The sequence below is a fragment of the Daldinia childiae genome (genome assembly GCF_008694065.1).
Source record: "Daldinia childiae strain JS-1345 chromosome Unknown Scaffold1, whole genome shotgun sequence".
NCBI classification, from domain to species: domain Eukaryota; kingdom Fungi; phylum Ascomycota; class Sordariomycetes; order Xylariales; family Hypoxylaceae; genus Daldinia; species Daldinia childiae.
In genome coordinates, this window is record NW_022984642.1 from 3,081,009 (window position 1) to 3,103,291 (window position 22,283).

General features: G+C 48.1%; 7 protein-coding genes across 8 annotated transcripts; 3 read left to right on the forward strand and 4 right to left on the reverse strand.

The window, feature by feature from the left end:
- Positions 1 to 307: 307 nt before the first annotated feature.
- On the forward strand, positions 308 to 2,116 carry GL218_00807 (uncharacterized protein; the record flags this gene model as incomplete). The annotated part of the gene is made up of 2 exons (XM_033577249.1): positions 308 to 970; positions 1,052 to 2,116. The coding sequence occupies 2 exons, from the start codon at positions 308 to 310 to the stop codon at positions 2,114 to 2,116; spliced, it is 1,728 nt and encodes a 575-aa protein (XP_033441875.1).
- Positions 2,117 to 2,837: 721 nt separating this feature from the next.
- Positions 2,838 to 3,673, reverse strand: GL218_00808 (ER lumen protein-retaining receptor; the record flags this gene model as incomplete). Its single annotated transcript, XM_033577250.1, has 4 exons — positions 2,838 to 3,334; positions 3,400 to 3,466; positions 3,528 to 3,586; positions 3,646 to 3,673. The coding sequence occupies 4 exons, from the start codon at positions 3,671 to 3,673 to the stop codon at positions 2,838 to 2,840; spliced, it is 651 nt and encodes a 216-aa protein (XP_033441982.1).
- A 1,012-nt stretch (positions 3,674 to 4,685) lies between these two features.
- Positions 4,686 to 5,562, forward strand: GL218_00809 (uncharacterized protein; the record flags this gene model as incomplete). Its single annotated transcript, XM_033577251.1, has 2 exons — positions 4,686 to 5,203; positions 5,271 to 5,562. 2 exons carry the CDS (start codon positions 4,686 to 4,688, stop codon positions 5,560 to 5,562), a joined length of 810 nt encoding a protein of 269 aa, XP_033441983.1.
- A 543-nt stretch (positions 5,563 to 6,105) lies between these two features.
- On the reverse strand, positions 6,106 to 7,318 carry GL218_00810 (Protein MNN4; the record flags this gene model as incomplete). The annotated part of the gene is made up of 3 exons (XM_033577252.1): positions 6,106 to 6,250; positions 6,431 to 6,525; positions 6,566 to 7,318. 3 exons carry the CDS (start codon positions 7,316 to 7,318, stop codon positions 6,106 to 6,108), a joined length of 993 nt encoding a protein of 330 aa, XP_033441451.1.
- A 1,910-nt stretch (positions 7,319 to 9,228) lies between these two features.
- GL218_00811 (Double-strand break repair protein mus-23) lies at positions 9,229 to 11,604 on the reverse strand (the record flags this gene model as incomplete). The annotated part of the gene is made up of 4 exons (XM_033577253.1): positions 9,229 to 10,193; positions 10,245 to 11,337; positions 11,389 to 11,516; positions 11,583 to 11,604. 4 exons carry the CDS (start codon positions 11,602 to 11,604, stop codon positions 9,229 to 9,231), a joined length of 2,208 nt encoding a protein of 735 aa, XP_033441450.1.
- Positions 11,605 to 12,416: 812 nt separating this feature from the next.
- GL218_00812 (T-complex protein 11-like protein 2) lies at positions 12,417 to 15,461 on the reverse strand (the record flags this gene model as incomplete). Of its 2 annotated transcripts, none has more annotated exons than XM_033577254.1 (1): positions 12,417 to 15,461. In XM_033577254.1, the coding sequence occupies one exon, from the start codon at positions 15,459 to 15,461 to the stop codon at positions 12,417 to 12,419; it is 3,045 nt and encodes a 1,014-aa protein (XP_033441448.1). The 2 variants fall into 2 exon arrangements, with proteins under 2 accessions (XP_033441448.1, XP_033441449.1); XM_033577255.1 differs by having other exon boundaries at positions 12,417 to 14,933.
- A 2,692-nt stretch (positions 15,462 to 18,153) lies between these two features.
- GL218_00813 (putative serine threonine protein kinase protein) lies at positions 18,154 to 19,558 on the forward strand (the record flags this gene model as incomplete). The annotated part of the gene is made up of 6 exons (XM_033577256.1): positions 18,154 to 18,331; positions 18,395 to 18,419; positions 18,533 to 18,747; positions 18,802 to 18,866; positions 18,924 to 19,142; positions 19,202 to 19,558. 6 exons carry the CDS (start codon positions 18,154 to 18,156, stop codon positions 19,556 to 19,558), a joined length of 1,059 nt encoding a protein of 352 aa, XP_033441447.1.
- Positions 19,559 to 22,283: the final 2,725 nt, after the last annotated feature.

The following is a 22,283-nucleotide window of genomic DNA, read 5'->3' on the forward strand; positions in this document are numbered from 1 at the left end:
TTTCTCTTCAACTCTTATATAATGTAACCTGATTGGGTAAGGCTAAGACGCGAAGGAATGCTTCTTGCAGCCTTGCCGTTGGGGATTATCTATCCCAGGTTGTTGGGTGGGAAACAATTACCTGCCTATGCCCTCGCAAAAATTTTGGGCTGAGATGACTTGATCAGCCATTTTCATAAGGCGCCCGGAAGCGTCTTACTCTACCCTCCTCAAGTACAGGCCAATTACCCGTAGACGGGGAGAAGACTGTTCTTTTCACTTCTCGTCCTCCCATAGAATGGAATCCAGTACATAATAGGGTATTAAAATGAATAAATCTGGAGCTGCGCTCCTATTACTGTGGTCGCTTTGGTCGACAGTGGGAGCAGGACTCAGCGATGCCACGCCTAATACAGAGACGCTCGACAGGAGAGAGCAGGAGGACCGATTAGAGAGACTGATGGGATCGGAATGGTCTATAATACAAAATGAAAATGGAAAAGATCGAAGAAGACAACTCCAGCCGGCGTTGCTCACCCCGACCACAGTGGCCCTTTCTCTACCAATAGCAACCACATTAGAGGACCACCACCTCCAACATCGCCAGGCCGGTGGGAAGGATGATAAGAGTAAAGAGGGCGATGATAATGACAGCGACGGCAAAACCCCTAAATCACCAGCCGACGTTGTAAGTAGTCTCATATCCAGCAGGGTGTCAACCAGCGTATCGAGCAGCGTTGCGGCCAGCGTGTCCGCCGCCTTTTCGACATCGCTTGCGCAAGTCTCAGAATCGGCATCTAGTGCCATATCATCCGCGCGTGAGGCAGCGCGCACTCTAGAACCGATATCACCTACAACAGGAGCTACTACATTAGCAACAACCGATGCCTTCGTTACTTCGTCGCAAGCGAATAGTATCGCTACCGATGAACTGCCAGCAGTAGCCGCTACCACAGCGGGTGTCGCGAATGCCCAAGAGAGCGCTGCTACGGTACGTATAAGCCTACCCTTTTTTAATAGTTAAAAAGAGCTTTAGATATTAAATTATAGACTTAACTAACAATACTTCAAGGCTAGCGCAAGTAACGTCTCGACTCAAGGGTCATCACTCACACCAGGGGCCATCGCGGGCCTGGTCATAGGAATCGCAATCGCATCATCATTGCTCTCAGCTATACTTACATATCTTTTCATGCGCCGGCGCGCGAGACAGCAACAAGAGCCACAAAGCAAATTCCCACCCAGCCCACCGCCACAACTCAGCCCTAACTCTGGGAGCCGTGGATTTATGAATCACTCCCATTCCCACACACTCTCTAATGACCTCTCGATATTCCAGATGACATACACCTCTCCAACGCCCACGAACCACAACCGAGCGGCCAACTTCAGCAGCGACTTCACGCCAGACACGAAGCAGCGGTTCGCCCCGGCTTCCACTCCAGCTCCGGCATCAACACTAGTGGCCGCACCATCTGCAACAGAATACCCAGCAATGGCGCAAACCACACAGCACGCCACAAGGCTTTCCGCACCTCCCGCAAAGCGCACATCTCGCGTGCGCTCCCGCCCGCCTCGCCTTTCAGACCCTTCCGTCGATGACGGTCTCGGCCCCGTATTTCCCGTCTCGCCATTAAGTTCCGAAGGCGACGGCCCATACAGGAGCACCAGCATGCGCACAGACCGACGCCCGTCACCGCTAAGCTACGAGGGAGGCGGCGGCGGTAGTACAATCCCCCGCTCCACATCAGCGCGGCTATCGCTCGCGCGCCAGCAGAGTCTTAACGGCGGACAACGAGCGCATCTCGTACGCGTGGGCAGTCAGCGGAGTCCGGAGAGGGAAAGACATGGCGGTGGTGATGGGCATTTGGCTGCGTCGGGGCAGGGACAGGGACAGGGGCACGGCGAGGGCCTGACTCGGTTGTACTCGTTTACGACGGATACGAGCGAGAATGGAAATTCGACGGGCAGCGGTGATGCGCAGCCGCAGCCGAGTTATCTACAGCCGCGGCCGCTGGTCAAGTACGCGGGCTCGAGTAATACCGGTAACTCCTCGCCCGGACTACAGGTCCAGTCGCCGGTCCCGAGGAGACCGGTTGGGCCGTATTACTTTGAGAAGGGGAATAATTACTATTAGGGACTGGGACTACGTGGCAACTGGAATTGTCGAGGCGGTTGTTGGGGATGATTATATGATAATGATGGGGAGAAGGGGGGAGGAGAGGAGGGGGCATGCTGGTTAGAAAAGCGCTCTGGTTGGCGTCTAGGAGCTTTATATCCGCTGATGAGCTGTCAGCGCTTGCGATATCTACTTTGTAAATACTTAGTTTCGAACATGAGTCCGAGACTGCACCATATATACCATTTATACCATTTAACAAGCAACTCTACCGCGTCTCATTTTTTCCAGATCATGAACGTCCACAAAGCTATCTCCAAAAATATAGTTGTAATTCAACGTTAACCAGGCCAATTGTGGCACTCAGAAACGAAAAACTCTAGCATAATAATTTTCATTACTTTAGAACGCAAATTTTATGTACAGTTACATCAAGCTCAGAGCAAGACTCCCTACGGCCAAGCACTTTGAGGCCGGGAAACCGTCAACCCCCGCCTAACCTAACGCCAGCCATGCACACCGACACGTCGTGAAGACATGTTCTAATACTAAGACATCATCCGGTCCACCCTCCTCAACCTCATGCCCGCTAGACGTGGGCGATACTTGCCCGGGCCCAGCGTCGCTTGTGGGTTAGACTTGTGACTATCTTGTAGACACGGCAATATCCGAGCCACATTGAGACACCAAAGTCGTTATTCATCCACCATGGTGGGGAGCAAGATGCGTACGAAAGTGCTTATACGGGTAACTTGAACTTCCTGCCCTTGAGCACCTTGTTGTAGTAGATCCAGAAGAAGTCGCTGTATAGAACCGTCTGGATGAGACCGGCGACGATGGCGATCCAGTCAGCCTTGTGGTCGGGCTCGGTGAGGTACCTGTAGATCCAGTTGGGGGGGATGTAGAGAGTGCGGTAGATGCCGAGCGCGAAGAGATAGTGGGTGGTAATGACTTCAGCCTCGCCGGTCCTCTGCAACATGAACAGTTGAGGAAGGATAGCTACGGATTCCAGCCAGATCGAGAACGCCCACATGATCTCCGAAAATGTATACTTATACGGAAGGAGAATCGCGAGGACGGCAGCACCACCCAGAAGATATTGGACGCGGAAGGTATCTTGGCTCGGATCGATGGTCGGCTTGTACTTGGTGGTCATTAGGTAGATGATGTAGCCCTGACTACTGATGAAGAGAATCTTGAAGATGATGTTGTAGATGCTCGACGTGCTGAAGAGATCTATCGATAATTCGTTAGCCTTACTCTTCTGCCTTACTCTTAAGCCCTGTTATAGAATAACATACCTAGATATCGGGTAACGTAAACAATTAGATACAAAGCTTGTGATTTGAACGAGATACCAGAAGCGCCCTAAAATAGCTAGCTGTTAGACGTTACCCCCAAACTCTCCAAACCGCGGGACGCAACTAACATTGAGCTCGATCATCTTGTGTAAGAGGATCCCGATAGACGCTAAATGGGAGAAGTCTCCTAAACATAATTGTTAGAATATCTATTTACGACAAACATCTAGTCGCATTGGTACCTACCCAGGACTCGGAAGATGTTTAACGGCATGGTTGCTTAGAGGGAGCAAAGCTCCTAGGGCTTTTTCAAAACGATGAGGTTGTAAATCGCGTCAACGGATAGACCTTAAATAGGTAGTCATATAGAAACTGAGCCTATACGAGGGACTCAAAAGGGAGGATTTACAGACGTGCTGTTATTGTTGACCGGCAGAGGTCAGAAATGACTTATTAGACTCTTGGTTAAGAATGTTTCTTTGAAAGGACACAATTACACCTGCGACGCGATTGACGTATGATTGGATCCCTGGAGAATTACTAGTGCCGTGCTACCTGGTCTTTTAATTGTGGCTTGTTCAAGAACGAAAATGAATTGGAAATATCCAAGATTAGATTACTAGCCACATTTCGAATGATGTCACATAATGTATTATTTCCCTATTGGCTGGCATTTAATATGGTGGAGTAAACTCGAACGGGGACTCGGCATCGACTCGGCATCGACTCGTACGGTCGTACCTGATACAAACGTGGGAAAACGGGTCCATCGAATCTCTTGGCAATTTGAGGCATCCGACTTCTGACGTACCGACGGATTACAAAGCTACCCTACATAACTGTTACAACACATACATACCTGTTACAATGTAAGTGAACCACACTTTGTAGAATCTTCGATAGGAATGGTTATAAAGAAATCATAAATTCTACGAAGCCAATAGGTAAGGCTGATTTTTCTTTCTTTAATATCTTATTATTTCATAACTATACGTATAATCTTTATCTATCATCGATAAAGTTACCTATCAACATCTTTTTACATCCTCCTTATAAGGTAAATATAAAAATACCTTTATCTCCGATCCAACCTCCATTCCAATATCGCGCAACTATAAATATGGCAGACCAAAATAAGATACACTCCTGAATCCGGCGAGATCACTATCAGTCTCACACATCACGGAAAACCGCACAACTTCACTATAGGCCTAACCGCCACCGTCGCCGACCTTGCTGCCCAAATCCAGGATGAACTATTCATCCCCGTCAGCAACCAGAAGCTCATGATCTCGAAGCTCGGCTTGCTCAAAGCCCCCTTCGCCGAGCGCCCCGTCACCGATCTCCAGGACAAGAAGATAACCCTAATCGGCACATCGACCGAGGAGATCGCCTCCCTAGCATCGGCCTCTCAAAGCGCAGCGGAGCGACAAGCACACCTAGCTGCGGCGCGGCGCAACCTACCCAAGGCGTACTCGCGGCGGGATTCGCAGCGCGTTCTCGAAGACAGCACGTACACCTTCGCGACCGTGCGCCCCCTCCCCAACCTGCCGCATCCGGAGCGCTCCCTCGCCTTCCTCGAGCGGCTAAAAGCCGACCCGGGGATCCGCGCCGCGATGCGCACGCACAAGTTCAGCGTCGGCCTGCTGACGGAGATGGACCCGCTATCGTACACGGAGTCTTCGCACGAGGGCACGACGCGGATCCTGGGACTAAACCGCAACGGGGGCGAGGTCATCGAGCTCCGTCTGCGCACGGATGCGTACGACGGGTACCGCGACTACAAGACCATCCGCAACACGCTGTGCCACGAGCTCGCGCACAACGTCCATCAGAACCACGACCGCGCGTTCTGGGACCTGACGCATCAGATCGAGAGGGAGGTTGCGCGCGCGGATTGGACGCGTGGGGGGCGGAATGTGGGAGGCGGCGAGTTTTACGAGCCTGCGGCGGGAAGAGGAGGAGGAGGTGGCGTATGATCATGGCGGGTGGACGGGCGGGGAGTTTGTGCTTGGAGGTGGGAGTGTGGGGGGTGGAAGTACTGCTGCTGCGGCGGCGGCGGGGCAGGGCGCGGTGAGTAGACGGGAGATCATAGCTAAAGCGGCGGAGGAACGTATGAAGAAGCAGAAACAGGCTGAGGAGGAGGCGAAGAGGAATCGGTGATGTGTTGAGATATGATACGGATATGCGATTCTACTAAGTATATTACGTTTTTCTTACGCTGGGCGATATAAGGGGGAAAGGACTTTATGATTTATTGCATGGCTATGGCGTTTAGGGATGAATGGGTTAAGTTGGATTGGTCTACAGACAAGCGGATAAGCGTATATTTTACGAGCTACGAGTTGTTTAAACAATATTAACGAATGTTTTTAAGGGGTGTGGGATGCTTTTACTCTTGGTATAACTTTTTTACCCTTAATTACCCCTGAAATGAAGATGAGCTCAGCAAGGGGAAAGGTGCGTATGGTGGTAATTCTCACATATTCTTCGGGATATTTTTGCTTAAAGGCGGCCCTTAATGAGTGCTGACGCGTACACTAGATTATTTCTACCTTGGCCTACTTGTATGAGAAGGCACATGTATATATAGGATCTTACCAAAGCGTTCTCATCATAAGCCAACCCCATACATTTCCCAGAACCTAAACTTAGGAGAAGAGTTTACCATAAGCAACAGCTCTATGCCCTCTCGTATAGCCGCTCTTATTGAGCCCCCTTTACAACCGTCTTCTCCACAACCACCACCACAGCCTTCCCATCCTGCTGCTGCTTCGCAACCTTCTCCTTGTCACCCGGCCGCGGCTCCGGGTTTTTAACCCACTCCTTAAGCTCCGGCACCCAGCGATGTCTATCATACCGGTTAGCAATCTTCTCCCTACCGTTCACCTTTTTAAGACGTCGGAAAGGGTGGAAGAAGAAGTATAGAATTCAAAGAGAGGGGATAAATGCGTATTAACCACCCCCCCCCTACCCTCACCAAAACAACAACAACAAATAGTATAAGCTGTATTAAATATAGTCTACTCACCCAGCCCACTCCGTATTAACAAGACTCTTAGCGCCATACTCGTCGGTAAGAATCTTATCGAACGCGTAGGGCACGCGGGCAGGCACGCCCTCGAACTCGGTGCGCCGCACGGGGTAGATCTCACGGGTGCGGTACCGGTGCGCGTTCTTGCAGCTCCAGACGCCCGGGGCCCCCGCCGCGTCCCGCTCCGCCAGCCCCGTGATGTCGACGAAGCCCCGTCCCCGTGTCGATCCACCGCGCGTCGATGATGTTGGCGCCGTTGCCGCGGGCCAGGTCCGTGTGGTGCGGGTTTACGTCTAGGAGGTACGTTTTGTTGATGTGGACGATGTCTTGGTCGTTTATACCGCTGTCTCTATTTCTATCCCCGTTCTCGTCTTTATTACTAGTGTCAATATCGATATTCCCGCTTGCGATTATCTTCTCCCCACCACTTCCCCCACCGTCGACGATAAATCGGTAATCGTGCAGCGTGCGGTTGAAATGGCGCCCTAGGTACGATAGCGTGGCCGTCGGCATCTGCACGTCGAGGTCGTAGTCCCAGGGCATCACGCGGCCGTTCCACCACCAGCCCAGCAGCGTCCCGTGCGCGAGCCAGGTGTCCACGCCGAGCTCGTGCGTCGTCGCGAGCCACGACCGGATGAGCCGCTGCAGCGCCGGCCCGTGCTCCGCGTACGGCACCACGCCCCGGAAGAACCGCGCGTCGTAGTGGCCCAGCTCGAGCGTGCCGCCTGCTTCGTGGAAGTACTTGGGTTGGTGCTGGGAGTTGGGTTTGGGCTTGCTGCTGCTTTTCTTGTGTGCGGTGTTGGACTTGTGGTGGGAGGAGGAGGGGGGTTCGGGGAGAGAGGATGCGGTTAGCGAGAATAGGAGGATCGGGAGTGTGAAGCGCATCTTGGAAAAGGGGGAGCAGGCATCTCTGGATGATCTGGGGATTTTACGGCGGGCTCATTGGGAAATATTAGTGACGGGACACATCTTTTCTGCTAAGTAACTTTTAGATGTTGTTGTCTTCTGCCATTAGGTGATATTAAAGGGCGACGGTGTTCAATGAAAAGATATCTCGTCTTAAACCAAATCTCCGTCATATTGCGTGTTCGAGTGGCATCCAGTGGTCATTTTAACTATTAGTCTACGGACATATGAGACTGCAGGACTACACCACACCTCCAGTGACTGCGTAGTCTTGTTGTCTTCTTTAAATGTGCGGATTTGGTAGGGTGTGTGGATGGTTTGAAACCAACTATAAGTGTATACCGAGACCTAGTGGTGGTTGGGTTCCTTACACCACCGTCGAAATGATGTTGGGTGAGATGTTAAAGGTCGTATATTATTCGTACGAGGGATATTTAATAACTCAAGTGATATTAACGAGAGGCTGGATGGTATAATATTCCTTTTGAATAAATGTGAAGTTTTAGTATTACAGGGTTATTACAGGGTCTTGATTGGCCCCTAGTTGGCACTCAGGGGTGCAACAGACAACTTTTATAGTAAAGGCTGCCTTAGATACCTGCCTACGCAACACACGGGTGTCTACGAAGATAGCGCAGGTCTTAACCCATGATAGAAATCAACCACGCGAGAAAATCCCTAATGTAAACCTCTCGAGTCAAATCACAATAGAAACATGATAATGTCATTCTCCTTTTCACTACTAGCGTTTATACAATATGCTGTGGATATACTACTCCAATTCTCGTCCCTGAAGCATTATATAGCCCCTTATTCCGGCCCGTTGAGCATAGACGTATTGCCAAGTTTACACGACTACGCAAGACACCACCATAATACAACGATCAAGCGTACGAGCCACGAACTCTAGAGCGCCTTCTAAAGAACCTTAATTCTATAGCCTACCTAAGTCATATACAAAATATTCCCAAGCCTATTTACAGACAAGGAAATAGGCCGACACTATGATCACTACAACTCGCCCCTAACAGCTTAGTCCAAAGAAATAACTTAAAACCCTAAGGGATTATATTCAGCAATGAAGAGAACAAGATCTCTGATGCCATACCGGGCCATCTAAATATATATACCGCACGGATAATAAGACCAACTAGCTTCCTTAGTAGCCGCGGCTCGGCCCCTTAAACTATCAACGCAGCCCTAGTGCAGTCGAGCAAAGTCAAATTTCGGAATATCTGCTAAAACGATATCTACGGACGTGAGACAGGTACCTATTATAGCCGCCGGGGGTTGCCAACACTAGGGGTGGGGTTTTTTTCATCTACAGAAGCGAGACTCGAATGGCGATAACTAGCGAAGTAAAACTTCAAATAATCCTCAAGCTTCTGAATGAGCTTTCTGAGTCAACATCGCCTATTAAAGTAAAGTATTAATTAACTGGAAGCATTTGATATATTCCCATAATAGCTGAGCTATGTTAATACCTATGAACTACTCGAAGTGGTCCTGCCTTAGGCACTAATAGTGCTGGAGACTCTGGCGACGTATACGGTTGAATCTAAGGGAATATATAAGTAGCAGCACCATTATTAAGAACACTTTTCTCAATTTATCCGCTTTTAGCAACCACTTAAAATACTCTTCCGTGGCTAAACGATAACTCCAATAAGCGACGCCCCTAACGCCTACCATTGCCTAGCCTCAAGATGTACCATATGATATGTGACTTAGGTGGACATACCAAGTAGAACTGGCTAACAACCCGATTATTTCATCATTAGCATAAAAGTAATCTCAGATAGCAACATCGCATAGCCAACTAGATAGACACGCCGTAAGTCTGGCTTAACTACAATATTAATAAGTCTTCACATTCTACTCAGCATATCTCAACGCCTCCGAGTCCTAGTTTCCGGCACCGACTCAAAATCATCTGAAATCTCATCATCACTAATCTCCAACGGCTCCTGCTGCGACGCCTTTTGCGAAAAGTTCAATTTCGTCTGGCGTGGCTTCGGGGCCGCCTTGGACGCAGCAGCAGTAGACGCAGCCTTCGCTGTCTGCGATGACCTAGTAGATGCCGCCCTCGTCGTTGTAGTTCTCGTCGTAGTGCGTTTTGGTGGTGGCGGCGGGGGATCGAAATCGTCGTCATCCATTACAACGTCTTCTTCCTCTTCTTCTGACTGTTCGAATACCTGAGCTTTACGACCTCGGCCTTTGGCAGGCGCTTTCTTCGCTAGGGTTGCCTTAGGTTTAGCTGCTGCTGCTGCTGCTGGCCTACCTCTTGCCCTTGTCTTTGGCGCAGGCGGTTGCGGCTCGACGTCCTCCATATCGTCCTCCTCATCTTCTATAACTTGTGCTGCTTTTCTCCCGCGGCCTTTGGGCTGGCTTATTTGGGGCGTTGTCTTGGTAGTAGTTGTCTCGTGATCGATTGCCTGGGGTTGATCTTCCCAATGACCATCGAGATCGGAGTCCCAAAGGTCCGGCTTTGGTTTATATTTAAGTCGTTTTGCCTGTTTTAGGTTGCCTGCAGTATACTGCTTCTCGAGGATCTGTTTAATATGTCCCATTGCTGTATACATGTTTTCAGGGTCGGCTTCGTTGCCATCTAATAGTAGCATCTGTCTCACTTGCTCCGAGAGAGACTCGCTCACAAACGATTCCATAGCATGCTTGTCGTCTTTGTCAACGAACTGGTTAACTGCATCACCGAATGGTGCTTGTGGAAGAATTTTCAGGGATTGTGCTTGGGCAGACAAAAATTCTTCAACCAGCTTGCCGACTTTAATGTCGTCTATATCGTCTAAGGCTGCTAATAGCTCTTCTGATAATTCTGTGTCTTTTGCAGTTCTCCCTATTACGTATTAGTAATATTTCCAATTGGAAAATCTGTCGCTTCACTTACTCTGCGCCGTCTTTTTCCGATAGAAGTATACAACATCGTTGGTATTTGCAACCTTTCCTTGGAACCGATTGGAGAATCGCTGCGGATTCTCGATATCGTAATGGCCTCCTTCTGGAGCAGTGTACTCAACCTTTAGACGAATTAAGGGTAGAGGTCGTTCACCGTCTAGAGAATCACCCTCCTGAATAGATTCCCACTCGGCATTAGCTTCTTCGATCATTTCCTCGACTACGTCCATTAATTTTCGCGTGAGCTCCTGGCGGTTTTCTTTCTTCTTATCTAGACCTTTGAACCTCTTATCGTTTGCTAGGATAATCTCGGCGGTCATGAAAGGGCGGACTGATTTCAACCGATGCTTCTCTACTTTGAAATCTCTCCCCGTGACGCTTACCACGGCGACGTGTTTGGCTACGGCTTCGCCTGGGACTAAAGATGTGGCAACCGAGGAGCCTGGTTGCATAACATGGAAGCCAGTCTCTGGATTATGCGAAGGATCAATCAGACACTCGTGTTCGTGACCCCAGACGACCAAATCTAGCCACTCAGGTAACATATTCTCGGGCAGATAGCCGGTAGCAGTATGAGCATGATGATTCTGGTGAACGGCAAGGAGGTTGAACCAATCGCTTGATTGTTGGTTCGGTCTAAACCACTTGACATTATGATCACGGAATGTCCGAAACATACGCTCATCTCGCACGTTGCTTAATCCGTAGAGTGCTAATTTAGTCATGCCTTTCTGAAGTAGAACTGGCTTAGCTTCGATATCGTCTGCTCGGGGCACACGTCCGAAATAGTTCACAAGTCCGGCGACTTGAAGTAGATCCAAAGAACAAAAGTTACCTTCGCCGCTAGGATCGTCATGGTTGCCATGGATGGAGAAGACAGGGATGGAGATATTGATATCGGGATCTTCATAGTTGACATGTCCAAAGGCACCCTGAAAGACTTCGTTCGCATCGCTCAGGAACTGTACTTCACATGGCTTCAGGCCAAGACAGTTTTTCCTCAATGATCGCATAACCTGGAACATGGCTTTCCTGGACGGCTTGTTATCGTGGAATAAGTCTCCAGCTAGTAGAACCATATCAACCTACTTCGTAAGCAACTATAAGCAGGACTCTGAGACGCCGAACTTGCTTACATCTTCTTTCCGGGCTAAATTCATAATTTCATCGAATGACTTCCAGCTATCATCGCCACGGATCGGATCTCGTTCCTCGTAACCAACATGATTATCAGTGGCGACGAGGATACGGATGGTATCCGCATCTGCGTTTAATATGTGATTAACTTACATTCAAAATTGCTAATGAGATGCTGCCTATAGAAACTCACCGGTTAATTGTGATTGTGCCATAATTCTTAACGTCGTTAATGGTGAGCTACAAGGCGACGAATATAAATATAGGATTGACTAGAAGTGCCATTCAAGTCATTAGAAAGGCATATTCTTTAGACGCTATTTGTAGCCTCTAAACGCTTTCGAGTATGAGAAGTGACATTAATTAAGTACTTAAGGAATGAACTTAAGGAACGAACCGAAGACGCGCCTCGCGTTTGCCCCGCTGTCTCGCTGTCTCGTTATCACGTGCCTATCTTATGTACCTATTAAAGGTACCTATCCGAGGCAAGTACGAAATATAAATTGGGTAATCACTTTCTGAAGAAATAGCGACGTATAAATCATCACCCGTTAAAGAATATAAATGTTTAGTTATACTGAAAATACCTCATATCTCTATAGTCCAAACCTTCATATACTACACGTGTATCTTGCTAGTCCCCCGAATCCGCATAAACAATGTAGTTAATTGTACAAACTGTATGAATATTCTTCGCTAGCATCATTCTAAAATGATAAGCTTGAATTATATTTCTAAGGCTCTTAAGCAATGCTAAATCAATATCACAAGCCCGAAATGTGCGCTGACTCAAAAGGTGCAAAAGGTATCCTTCCAAAAAGGTGTTCCATCCAGTTCCAAAATCCAATACATCATCCGTCTTGAAAACGTATTCGAATGTATACCCGAAGAAAACGCCAATTCAGGAATTGAACCGAAACCAGAGACCCAAACCCGAGCCAATAAATAAAACCTATCAATAATGTATACTCCACGTCTCACGCATGTGACGACGAATGCATTTCCCAACTGCTGCTACTCTCCGCACTTACGCAGCTGATGATGTAGGGACTGAATCCTCTCTGCTCACCTTCTCAGCTACCTCTTCCCACCATACTCCATGGGCTTCTCGATCTACAACTCCTACTTTAACAATCTCATCGACGATCTCTCGCACCTTCTCTCCAAACTCGGGCAGTCCGAGGCTTGCGAGCTTTTCCCCAGCTGTACTAGTGGCTTTGACCTTTTCGCTCGCGGAACCGGCTTGCAACCTAGCTAGGATGTGACCTCTGATTCGTGTTAGGAGCAGCCTTAATACAGGTTCTCCAGGGTCCGTATTGTCGCGTTTGACATCCATGCTGGCAGCAAGTACCTTTGTTACAAGAGCTTGTAGGTGTGTTTTAGTGGCTGTCGGCATCGATCGCCCTGCTTCGAGTGCCGCCATGATGCCGTGCGTAGCCGTAGACTGAGGGAGTGGCTTCGAATCGTTATCCATAGACTCGAGGACCGTCAAGATGCGACCAGCTTCTGTCCTCCAAGGGGCTCGGACATCGCGCTTGAGCATATTCTTGCACTGTAAGAGGATGGCACCCGCTGTAACGATGCGCATTGTTTGACGGCCTATACGAGCACGACGTTTTGCATCGAGGGCGAGTGGTTCCGGCACAGTTTCATCTGATGGTGATGGTTGTGTGAACTCGTCTAATAACATCTGCCAATAAATCTTGTCCGGAGTGGGCCGCGAACGTGGGTGATTGATGCCCTCGGGGTCACGGCGCGAGACTTCCGCGAGCACTTTATTGCGCGCGGTTCGCCAAGAAGTCTCCGCGCGATGAAGCGTAATCGTGCCATCCTCCAGCTCCTCGGCAAATCTCTTCGTTTCGTATGCAGAAGCATGCTCTACGAGACTTGGTGCTGCAACTTTTAACATGTAGTTCGCGTAATCGTAAAGCATAGTATCAATAAATGAAAGGAGCGCCTCGAGGCGGTCGACAATGTGTCCTTGACTCAGTTTATTCTCAACTAAATCTTTTACCTCGTCGTCACGAACCGGAGCGCAAAGCTTTGGGAGAAGAGACCCCATAGACGAGAAGAATCGCTCATACGAAAAGCTACCGGCTAAGAATTGCTGTTGTGAGACTTCAGTGTCGAGTATTTCACCGATAAAAGTGTGCATAGATGAACCAGGCTTGACTAGATGCTGAAGTCTGTCTCTGATGTAGTTGGCCATTATCAAGAGATAATGAAATTCCTTCTCTTCGTCCCTCGGGCCGCTCTTTAGGTCTTGAAATAGGGGGTCCATGCGAAGCTTATGCTGCTCTTGGAAATGCTGGTATTCGATGCTATACTCCCGATTGATAGCCAACTCGTGGACGATTACTCGATTGTCCGGGAGGATCGGGGGGTAAGTCGGCTGGCTTATGTTAAATTTCAGCTCTTTCTCCCGGAGTGGAGAAGGAGGTGGCGTGAGCGTCTGTAATTGAGACGAAATAACATGATCGGCTGTTGCGTTGCTTCCGACAGAGTTATCATTGTTAATATCATGTTCGGTGGCTCGTGGCTTCATGTCGCCTGCAGGTCTTTTCGCAGCCCTAGCCTTCCTTGCTTGCTTGACGGCATCAAAAATCATTTTCTTTCCTCGCTCGGCGCCGGCAAGCCTCTTTATCCGGACCATCAGCATCAGCTGGTTGTCTTTGATGCTTTGTCGGTAGGAATCAGCAACGGCTTCTTCGGTGCCATCTTTAACCGTTTCGAGTATTGCGTCAAGTTCCACGAATTGTAGGATCATGACTTCGACCAACGCATTTGAATCACGAGCCTTCCATGCTATGAATGCATTGTGGAATGTCGCATAGGATTCCGGTAAAGCTGCCCGCAACGCTGGCGGAACTGTATAATTGTTCATCGAGGTCAATCGAGAAAGGATATTCTCAAAGGAGATTAGCAAATCTCGTGCCTTGCCGACGAGATCCTGTAACTGTGGATTAGCCAGATCATCATGAGGAATGGGTTGCCCTTGAGAAGATCCAACCTGCTCCTGTTCTCCCCTATGATCTTTATTGCTAAGGACTTGGGTAGGATGGCCTAAAATTAAGAAAGCGCTCAGGAACGTGCGAACAGCGGTCATCTCATCCACTGACCCCGGGTCGCCCTCTTGTAAGCCGCAGATGCGCAAGACTCTTGAAGTGAGCAGAAGGACCCTCTCTTGGGCAAGAAGTTCGGTCACTTGCTCAAATGAGGTATCTCTGACGCTATCAATGTTCAAACCGAGCTCGGAAAATTGGCGTGCCGCCATCCTTCTCAGTACTCCTCTCCACCACCATTGAATCTTGGACACCGCTACATCCTCGCTCATGGGCACGACATCACTCATGCTTGAGGATTCGTGTTCCTCTTCCTCTGGCAAACTACTCGTGTCAGATCTCTTCGTCATTATGCTCTGGCCTCTAGAACGTTTGGCTGTATGGCGACTGCGTAATTCCTCTCTCCTCTTCTCCGCCTCAGCCAATCGCTCCTCCATCTGGGACTTGAGCTTGCGCAGTTCCTGTTCCCTTTTTTCCTTCATGCTTTCAGCCACTGCTTTGGCCCGCTTTACTTCTTCGGCACAAGCAGCGACGATTTCGGCTAGGTTCTTCTCTCTAGCCTGAGCAGCAGCCAACGCCCGCTCCTCTAAGTTAGAAGTCTTGTGGTGGGCTGCCTTTGCCATGGCCGCTCTCAAGCGCACCTTCTCAGCGTGCGCCGCCCTATCGGCAAGACGGGCCTTGCGATCTTCGAGGATCGAGGCACGACGCATCTGCTGGGCAATGTATTTACTCTGCGGGCCGCCATGGTGATTGAAGCCATGCGAAGACCGCGAATGCGCAGAGGAAATCGAATTACGACGCGACGAGGCGGCCGACTCTTTTCGACGATTCTGACTAGGTCGATAAAATCGTGCGGCTATGTGAGGAGGCGGGGTGTATATTCTAGCGCCCTCATCATCTGTTGTCAAAGTCATATCTAGATCAGAATCTATAGATGTCGGGTCTGGAGTGCCTATTGATTCCTCGATATTTCGAGAGGGGTCGGTCAAATCTACGGAAGCGCGACGCATTGTGACGACGGATTGTTGGGTTAGGAGGGGCGTTATGTATAAACGCGCTTATCCAGGATCAACGGTCAACGGTCAACTGTGATGCACGTAAGAGATGAGAGGGGGTGCGGCACGACAAAAATGACGAAAATTAGTTGACTGTCTGCAGCACCAGCAGGGTATGTTTATGGGTCGTAATTTGTCTTTCTATAATTCGTGTAAAATAATCGAGTCTCAATTATGCTCTGCTCGTTGTCACTGTTCGTTTGGTGTGGCGTTCTCCAACCACAGGCCAACAACGAAGTAACGCAGCTAACAGTAAAGTGGGAACGAATGGGATTTTGAAATGATAGGTAGCCGCCACAAGAACCACAAGTGAACTACAAGCTTAGAAGAAAAAGAAATAGTAGAAGATGAAAGAGATATGAAGAATACAATAGTAAAACGAGTCGCAACAAGTGCGAAAATTTGCAGGATTCCTACTGCAGACTTCCGAGTTGACGGAATGGGAAGAAGAAGAAGAAGAGGATGTATAAATAAGTTAAAAACGCAACCAGAAGAAGAATGGTTGGCGTAAGTGCAGTAAATAACTTGGAAAAGTTTGGGTTGGAACAATTGGACATGGAACATGGAACATCGGTACGCGGTACAATCAAAATGCAATTATGACAGATGACGAAAGGATTGCAACTGAAAAAGCCAGCCATAGCCGGTCGTCTCAGAGGTCTCCAGTCAGCTAGTCCACACAAATGAAACGGCGAAACATGCATGAAGTGTGTACAAGGTACAGCAATATGTGAGATGTAGGTACATACAGAGTCGGGAATCTCTTGCATCTCCAGACTCTGACTAACCCTTCTCGTATGTACCTATTCTTCATACATACCAGTTCGGTGCCTTTAGTAAGCGGGGCGGCCAGTACGTTCTTTCCGTTTCCACTGCTCCGCTTCCGTTTCTCATCGAAAAGTTAAAAGATCCAATGGAGTATCGCATCTGCACCTGCATGCCTTAAGTACCTAAATACCAGGTATATATACCCCCGTGATCTTACTAGCGTTAATTCCTAGTTTTGAAGGGCCGTTATTAATGCTTGAATTAATGCTCCAATGCTCCAATACGCTAAAGATAGCATCACGCTGATCAGATCTACCTACATCTAAATATCCACCTGACGTTTGCAACCTCATATCAAACAGCTAACATATTAAATTATCAGGAGACTAACAAGCATGTAGCAAACACGCCTATGCTCTCCTCGTTTCGTACGTGAACGAATATAGGAATTATTCAATGCGCGCTATGACAGATATCAAGGACCCAGGACCATATCAGAGCTGTAAGTCTCAGCTGAGTCTGGAATCAGCCGCATTCATGTTGTGATGTGACCCTAGCTCGTGAGGCTCAACAACAGCGCTAAGCTTTCAAGGTTTACATGTAGGAATCGGCCATGGTCCAATGGGAGTCTACTAATGATGCCAATGATTCTAAATAGCCGGCTGGTGAAAAATCCTAACATGAGGTTTGGTATCAAAGATACCTTCGATGGATCAAGAATTCAACCGGATAAGTTTAGGTAATTATAAATATGAATAACTACCTACCTAAAATATCTTATAGTATAAAAGATCCTAGACGCCACACCCTAGACTACTATGTAATTCTATCAACGCTTTGTTTTACACATCCCTAATCAAAGCAATTTTCCCGCAAACAGTATGGCAGCAACCGCTAGAGATATCACCCGTAAGCAATTCCTTCTTTGTTCATATATTATCCAGATCTATTTAGTGCCATAACAATAAGTATCCAGTGGAACCTACTCTTGATTTGTCTTTCGGCGGACTAGTCAGAGCTTCTACATTATAAGCTACAACTACAATGGCATCATACGGAGGCTTGGATGGTCCAGATGTGGTCAGTTATGATCCCACCATCTTCGAGGAAAAGTATCGAGCGCAGAATTGGAGGTTCTTTCGATACCGACGATGGGGCTACAGAGAACCTAGCGCCGAGGAATTTGCCCGAAACAGGGGGAGTTGGTTGGCACACCCATTTCCAAGAGGAGGTTCACCTAACCTCCGAGATGGGCCCTTTCCGTCATATTATTGGAACCCTTACATGGTTGACGGGGTTAGAAACCTTAACGACCGGGCACAGAAAAGACTCGATGAGGCCAAAAACTATTTTCTTCAGCAGGGAAGATTCGATTATATAAGACACCTAGGATATGGTGGTTTGGGACTAACTGTTCATTTTAAGTGGCGAGGTTCAGAGGTTGGACGTGATGACCGAGATATCGTACTGAAAATAGGTCTTAAGGGATGGTATAGCTTGGATATTCGTCATGAAGAGGAAATGATGAGGGTAACCTATACCCACTACCACTCACTTTTATAAGCTTTATCTAATTACCTCGTAGCATGTGTCTCGAGCGGCTCATACTATCCAGGCCATCGACCCCGTAGAGATAGGAATGCCACCAAAAGAAAAATTTGAATTCCAGGAGATACCTCGATATGATTCAAGTTCTGAAGGAGAATCCAGTGGCGACGAGAGCCGTAGTGGCACACCTCCAGCGGGTCCCAATCGGAGGTGGCGACTGGATAACGAGCCCGAACAGATGCTAGAGAAATTTGCACGACACGAAGAGAGAAAGGATTCAAGGCGCTATGAACTCGAAACCTGGCAGTCTAACCTTAGGACAGTAACTAAAATGTTAGAGCAAGGGAAAACAGTTGATCCTGACTTTATCAGGTCGTGGAGCTTAGATTATAAGGATTTCCTCCTTCTCGAGTTTATGCAACTTGGTGATCTTGCCCACGCTATTTCTAAAATACACCGAATGTCCGAGAATATTCCTAACCGTGTCCTTTGGTCATTCTGGAATTGTTGTATGTGAAGAGCTTGTCTTCCTTCCCCTTCTTTTGCGAATTGTTGGCTAATTAAATTATTAGTGGTTAAAGCCTGTATCGCTATGGAGTAAGGAATCCCTAGATATTTACATACGCCACGAAGCCATCGAATTCTTCGGGTCTTTTCATATGGTAGGCACATATAGTACACATGGCATAAAAGCTGACGCGTCATTGTAGTTATCCTCCACGGAAATTCCACCCTAGGCGCCGTGGAAGACCCCAGGATCATGCAGACGACGACGAGATTGATGATCTAGTAAGGAGACAAGAACATGGAGAAGATGTTGTCGTTGGGAAAACCCTGGGAAATGATCTTTTCGAAGAAATCCCTGTTGAGGGACGCAGATGGGCTCGCAAGAACCTGATTCATTTCGATATTGATCCTAGCAATAGTGAGTAACGAAAGCTGTCTTATCGGTAGGTTTCGGTGACTAACTACCTCCAAGTATTCATCGCCCCTCCTGACTTCGGTGCCAGAGATGGTGAGCATGATTTAATCCCTAGATTGAAGGTATTTTATTCATATCAGACAAGTAAGTTTTCTTGTGCTAACAAGAGTATTCGATAGCTTGCAGATTTTGGATGTGCCCGCGTTATGAAGCAAAACAAGAAGAACGTATATTACCTCGATAGGCGTCGAATGGCTAAACAAGGATACTTTGCCCCTGAACAGTTCGGTGTAGAATGGGAACATATCGCGCCTACAGATCCTGACGGCTGTGAGCTTTCCGAACAACCGATTGCTGGTAACTACTCGTATGCCACGAACGTATGGGGAATTGCATGGGTAACGCTCCCGAGTAAAACAGCAAGAATTTGAGATAATCTAATCTAATGTTTATACAGAGTATGTGGCAGCTCATCACGGGGTGCAGGGTGCCAGATGCACCTCAAAGGCAAGATGGTGAGCCGCTCCACTATTGCCCGGTAATACTCGACGACGAAGAACAGTTCGGATATGTTGATAGGGAACTTCGAGAAACGATTGCAGCATGCATGAGACATGATCCCCGTGATCGTCCGACCCTGCTAGACTTGTCACGCCAGGCAGGGAGAGGCGCGAAAAAGACGTTTTCAGGCGAGCATGACGACGCAATCGAGTCCTGGGTATTGAGAATATTTTTTCAGCCTGAAACATCAGGTGATGGCGAAAAGGAAGATACTGAATATTCCGAAGCAGGTGATCCGATGGACGTCCAGTGATAGATGGGAAAGAGACCGGATGGACGAATAGCCCAAGTTGAGTATACTTGAATAAGACGTTCATTATTTATTGTGTTAATTAATTTATTATTTACTTTTATAGAATACCGTCGTTGATGGAGAATATAAAGCATTATACACACTAATAATTAGTCTTGTCTATACGTGAGCTGTAACGACGACGAGTATCATGAGGCTCTGCAAAATAGCTACGTCAATCTACATGTATGTAAGGTATAAACTCTTATGACTGGATCTTGCGAAACTCCACCGTCTCATCATATTGGATTAGAAGCCGAGGTGCCGCTGTTCTGTTACATGACCCAACTATTCTCGTCGCACAACCACGTGTGGCAGCAGAGAAGAATATGCGACTCGGAATTATGCTATGAATGCCGCGAAATAATGGGGGAAATGATTAGATCTCCTAGGGCCGGCTGTTCCTGAATTAGTTTGTTGTATAAGAAGCCTCTGACTCGATATTTTCTTCGAGTGAAGAATTGTCAAAAGGGCACGTTGTTGAATGATTGGCCGAGAAAGGATCTTGAGGCCTGCAAATCCACGAATAATAAGGAGGCCGAGACCCAGGCCTATTGTCTGTAAGCTTAACGACATGGAATGTGGTTCCGTGCTTGACACAATTCTGTCTACGATCGACGCATTCGTTTAACATATCGTCCCGTTGAAGTTAAGAACCCTTCTCGGATGGTTTGCCGTAATAAGTGCAAGCAAGCCATTATTGTGTAGTGTGCCTAAGAAAAAGCAAGCCATCTTGCCTTACTCTGACTGATGTGATACACAAACGACGTAGATATGCAGATAATCACGCCGACCCCAAGGCTTCATGCGTCTTGGAAGCAACAGTTTGAGGCTTCCTCAAAGGTAAGCTGCCCTATACCAACTATGCAAACCTAAGACTATGCATGTCGGACGAACAACGTGGCAGCTCATGGTAAAACCAAACGTAGCATGACTCAGGAGTGCCGACCTAGCACGAGTAGCACACGGGCCATCGTGAAGTATTATCCCTCATATCCCTCATAGAGAAGATTGTTATAGCCTGTAATAAGTGAGAGAGCAACAACGTGTGTTGAATTAGAGAATAACCGAAGTTAACGACGGACAACAAGAACGCCAACACGTCAGAGCGCAAGTCCGAGCTCTATAGGATTGTCTGACTTCGGCTCTCATTGAAGCGGTCAAGAACCCCGAAAGCCCGGGATCGAAGTTTTGTAGATTGGATCATCGTCCTCATCGCGATGAAAGGCCTACTTCTTGGGTGTCAAGCGGTCAGTCGACAGCATCCGGAGACTAGGCATTAATTAGACATCTCGATCTACCAAGCATTAGTGCTACGAGTGGTTATTTCGCTGGTCCAATGGACGTGAGGCGTGATGGTCTTGACATTAAAAAGAACGATTTATAATGTAACGAGGTCGTATCAAGCGGAGGATGGCTCGATAGAATCTAAGAAAATCGATTCACGGCTCTTGGTGGCTTCTTGGAGACTCTTGGAGTGGTCTTGGGGATTAGAATGCTTTTGGTATGAATTTGGCTGGTTATAGTTTGGGTTGGTATATTTCGATGGTCACTGGTTCAGTAGCACGTGGATATTCTAGCGTTTTAGATCGTCATTGATATAGGTAAGGTAAAATGAGCCGTATTGGTTTTAATGGTTTAGTATATTAAGAAGTACCTAGAAAATACTTAAAGATGTAAGATACCGAAAGGTTTATATAGTGCTAGAATCTGGGGTTAGGTACGTGATATACTACAAATAAGTAGGTACTGTTTAGGTATCGGAGGCGTTGGACGCACTACATACGTTAATTTAGGTCTTGGAATCCGGGGGACCCCTCCCCTAAGGTTACCCGGCTTTGGGCATTTTTGGGGGGAGGTACGGACTGGTAGGCTATGGTAAGTTGGTCTCCACTTTGACCGAAACCGCCACCAGAATTAAACTTGTAGCTTTCTTAGGCTTTGTATCTAGGCTTGTACCTTTTCATCATAATTCAACTTTTAACACTACCTACGATCCCGAATACCACCCGCTCTACCGCTCAATCTCCTGCGAATCATTCCTCCCACACTGCCATGGTATTCGCCAGATGTTTACCTCATGTCCAGCCCGCATCGTAAGCCCGAAAATGCCGCAACTGCCGCACCGGTGAGCCCCCAAGGTGTGGCCTCTGGGAGTCCCAATGCTGCTAATGCTGCTAACGCTGCCGCTGCCACTGGGACAGCGACTGTCCCATCCTCTTCTTCCGTTACTGTGACTGGTTCGCCCTCCGTATCTGACCATGCACGGCCATCTGCAAGTGTCTTGCCTGCCGTACCAGCACCCCCCGGTTCCCATGTGCTATCCGCATCCACCTTTCCCTCATCCCTTACTACTAACCATGTCGACCACAACAATAATAAGTCAAGGCCGCCCTCGGTCCCCCAGAGGTCCAATGGCCCGTCCCTACTCTCGCAAGCTCTGGCTTCTGCTCGTGGAATACCCTCTTCGCACGCCTCCCAAACTCAGACAGACCAGCGACGTCCCGAGCAGAAGCCTGTATATTCCAATGCACCGAACCGACCTAGCCAGCCGAGAAACGTACTTGATACACCTACCGGAAACTCCATAGTCGCACCACAAGATGACTATCATGAGCGGAGCGAGCATGGCTCTCTGACACTAATTAACCAACCGGGGCTTGCTGAGGCCTCCATAGCGACATCC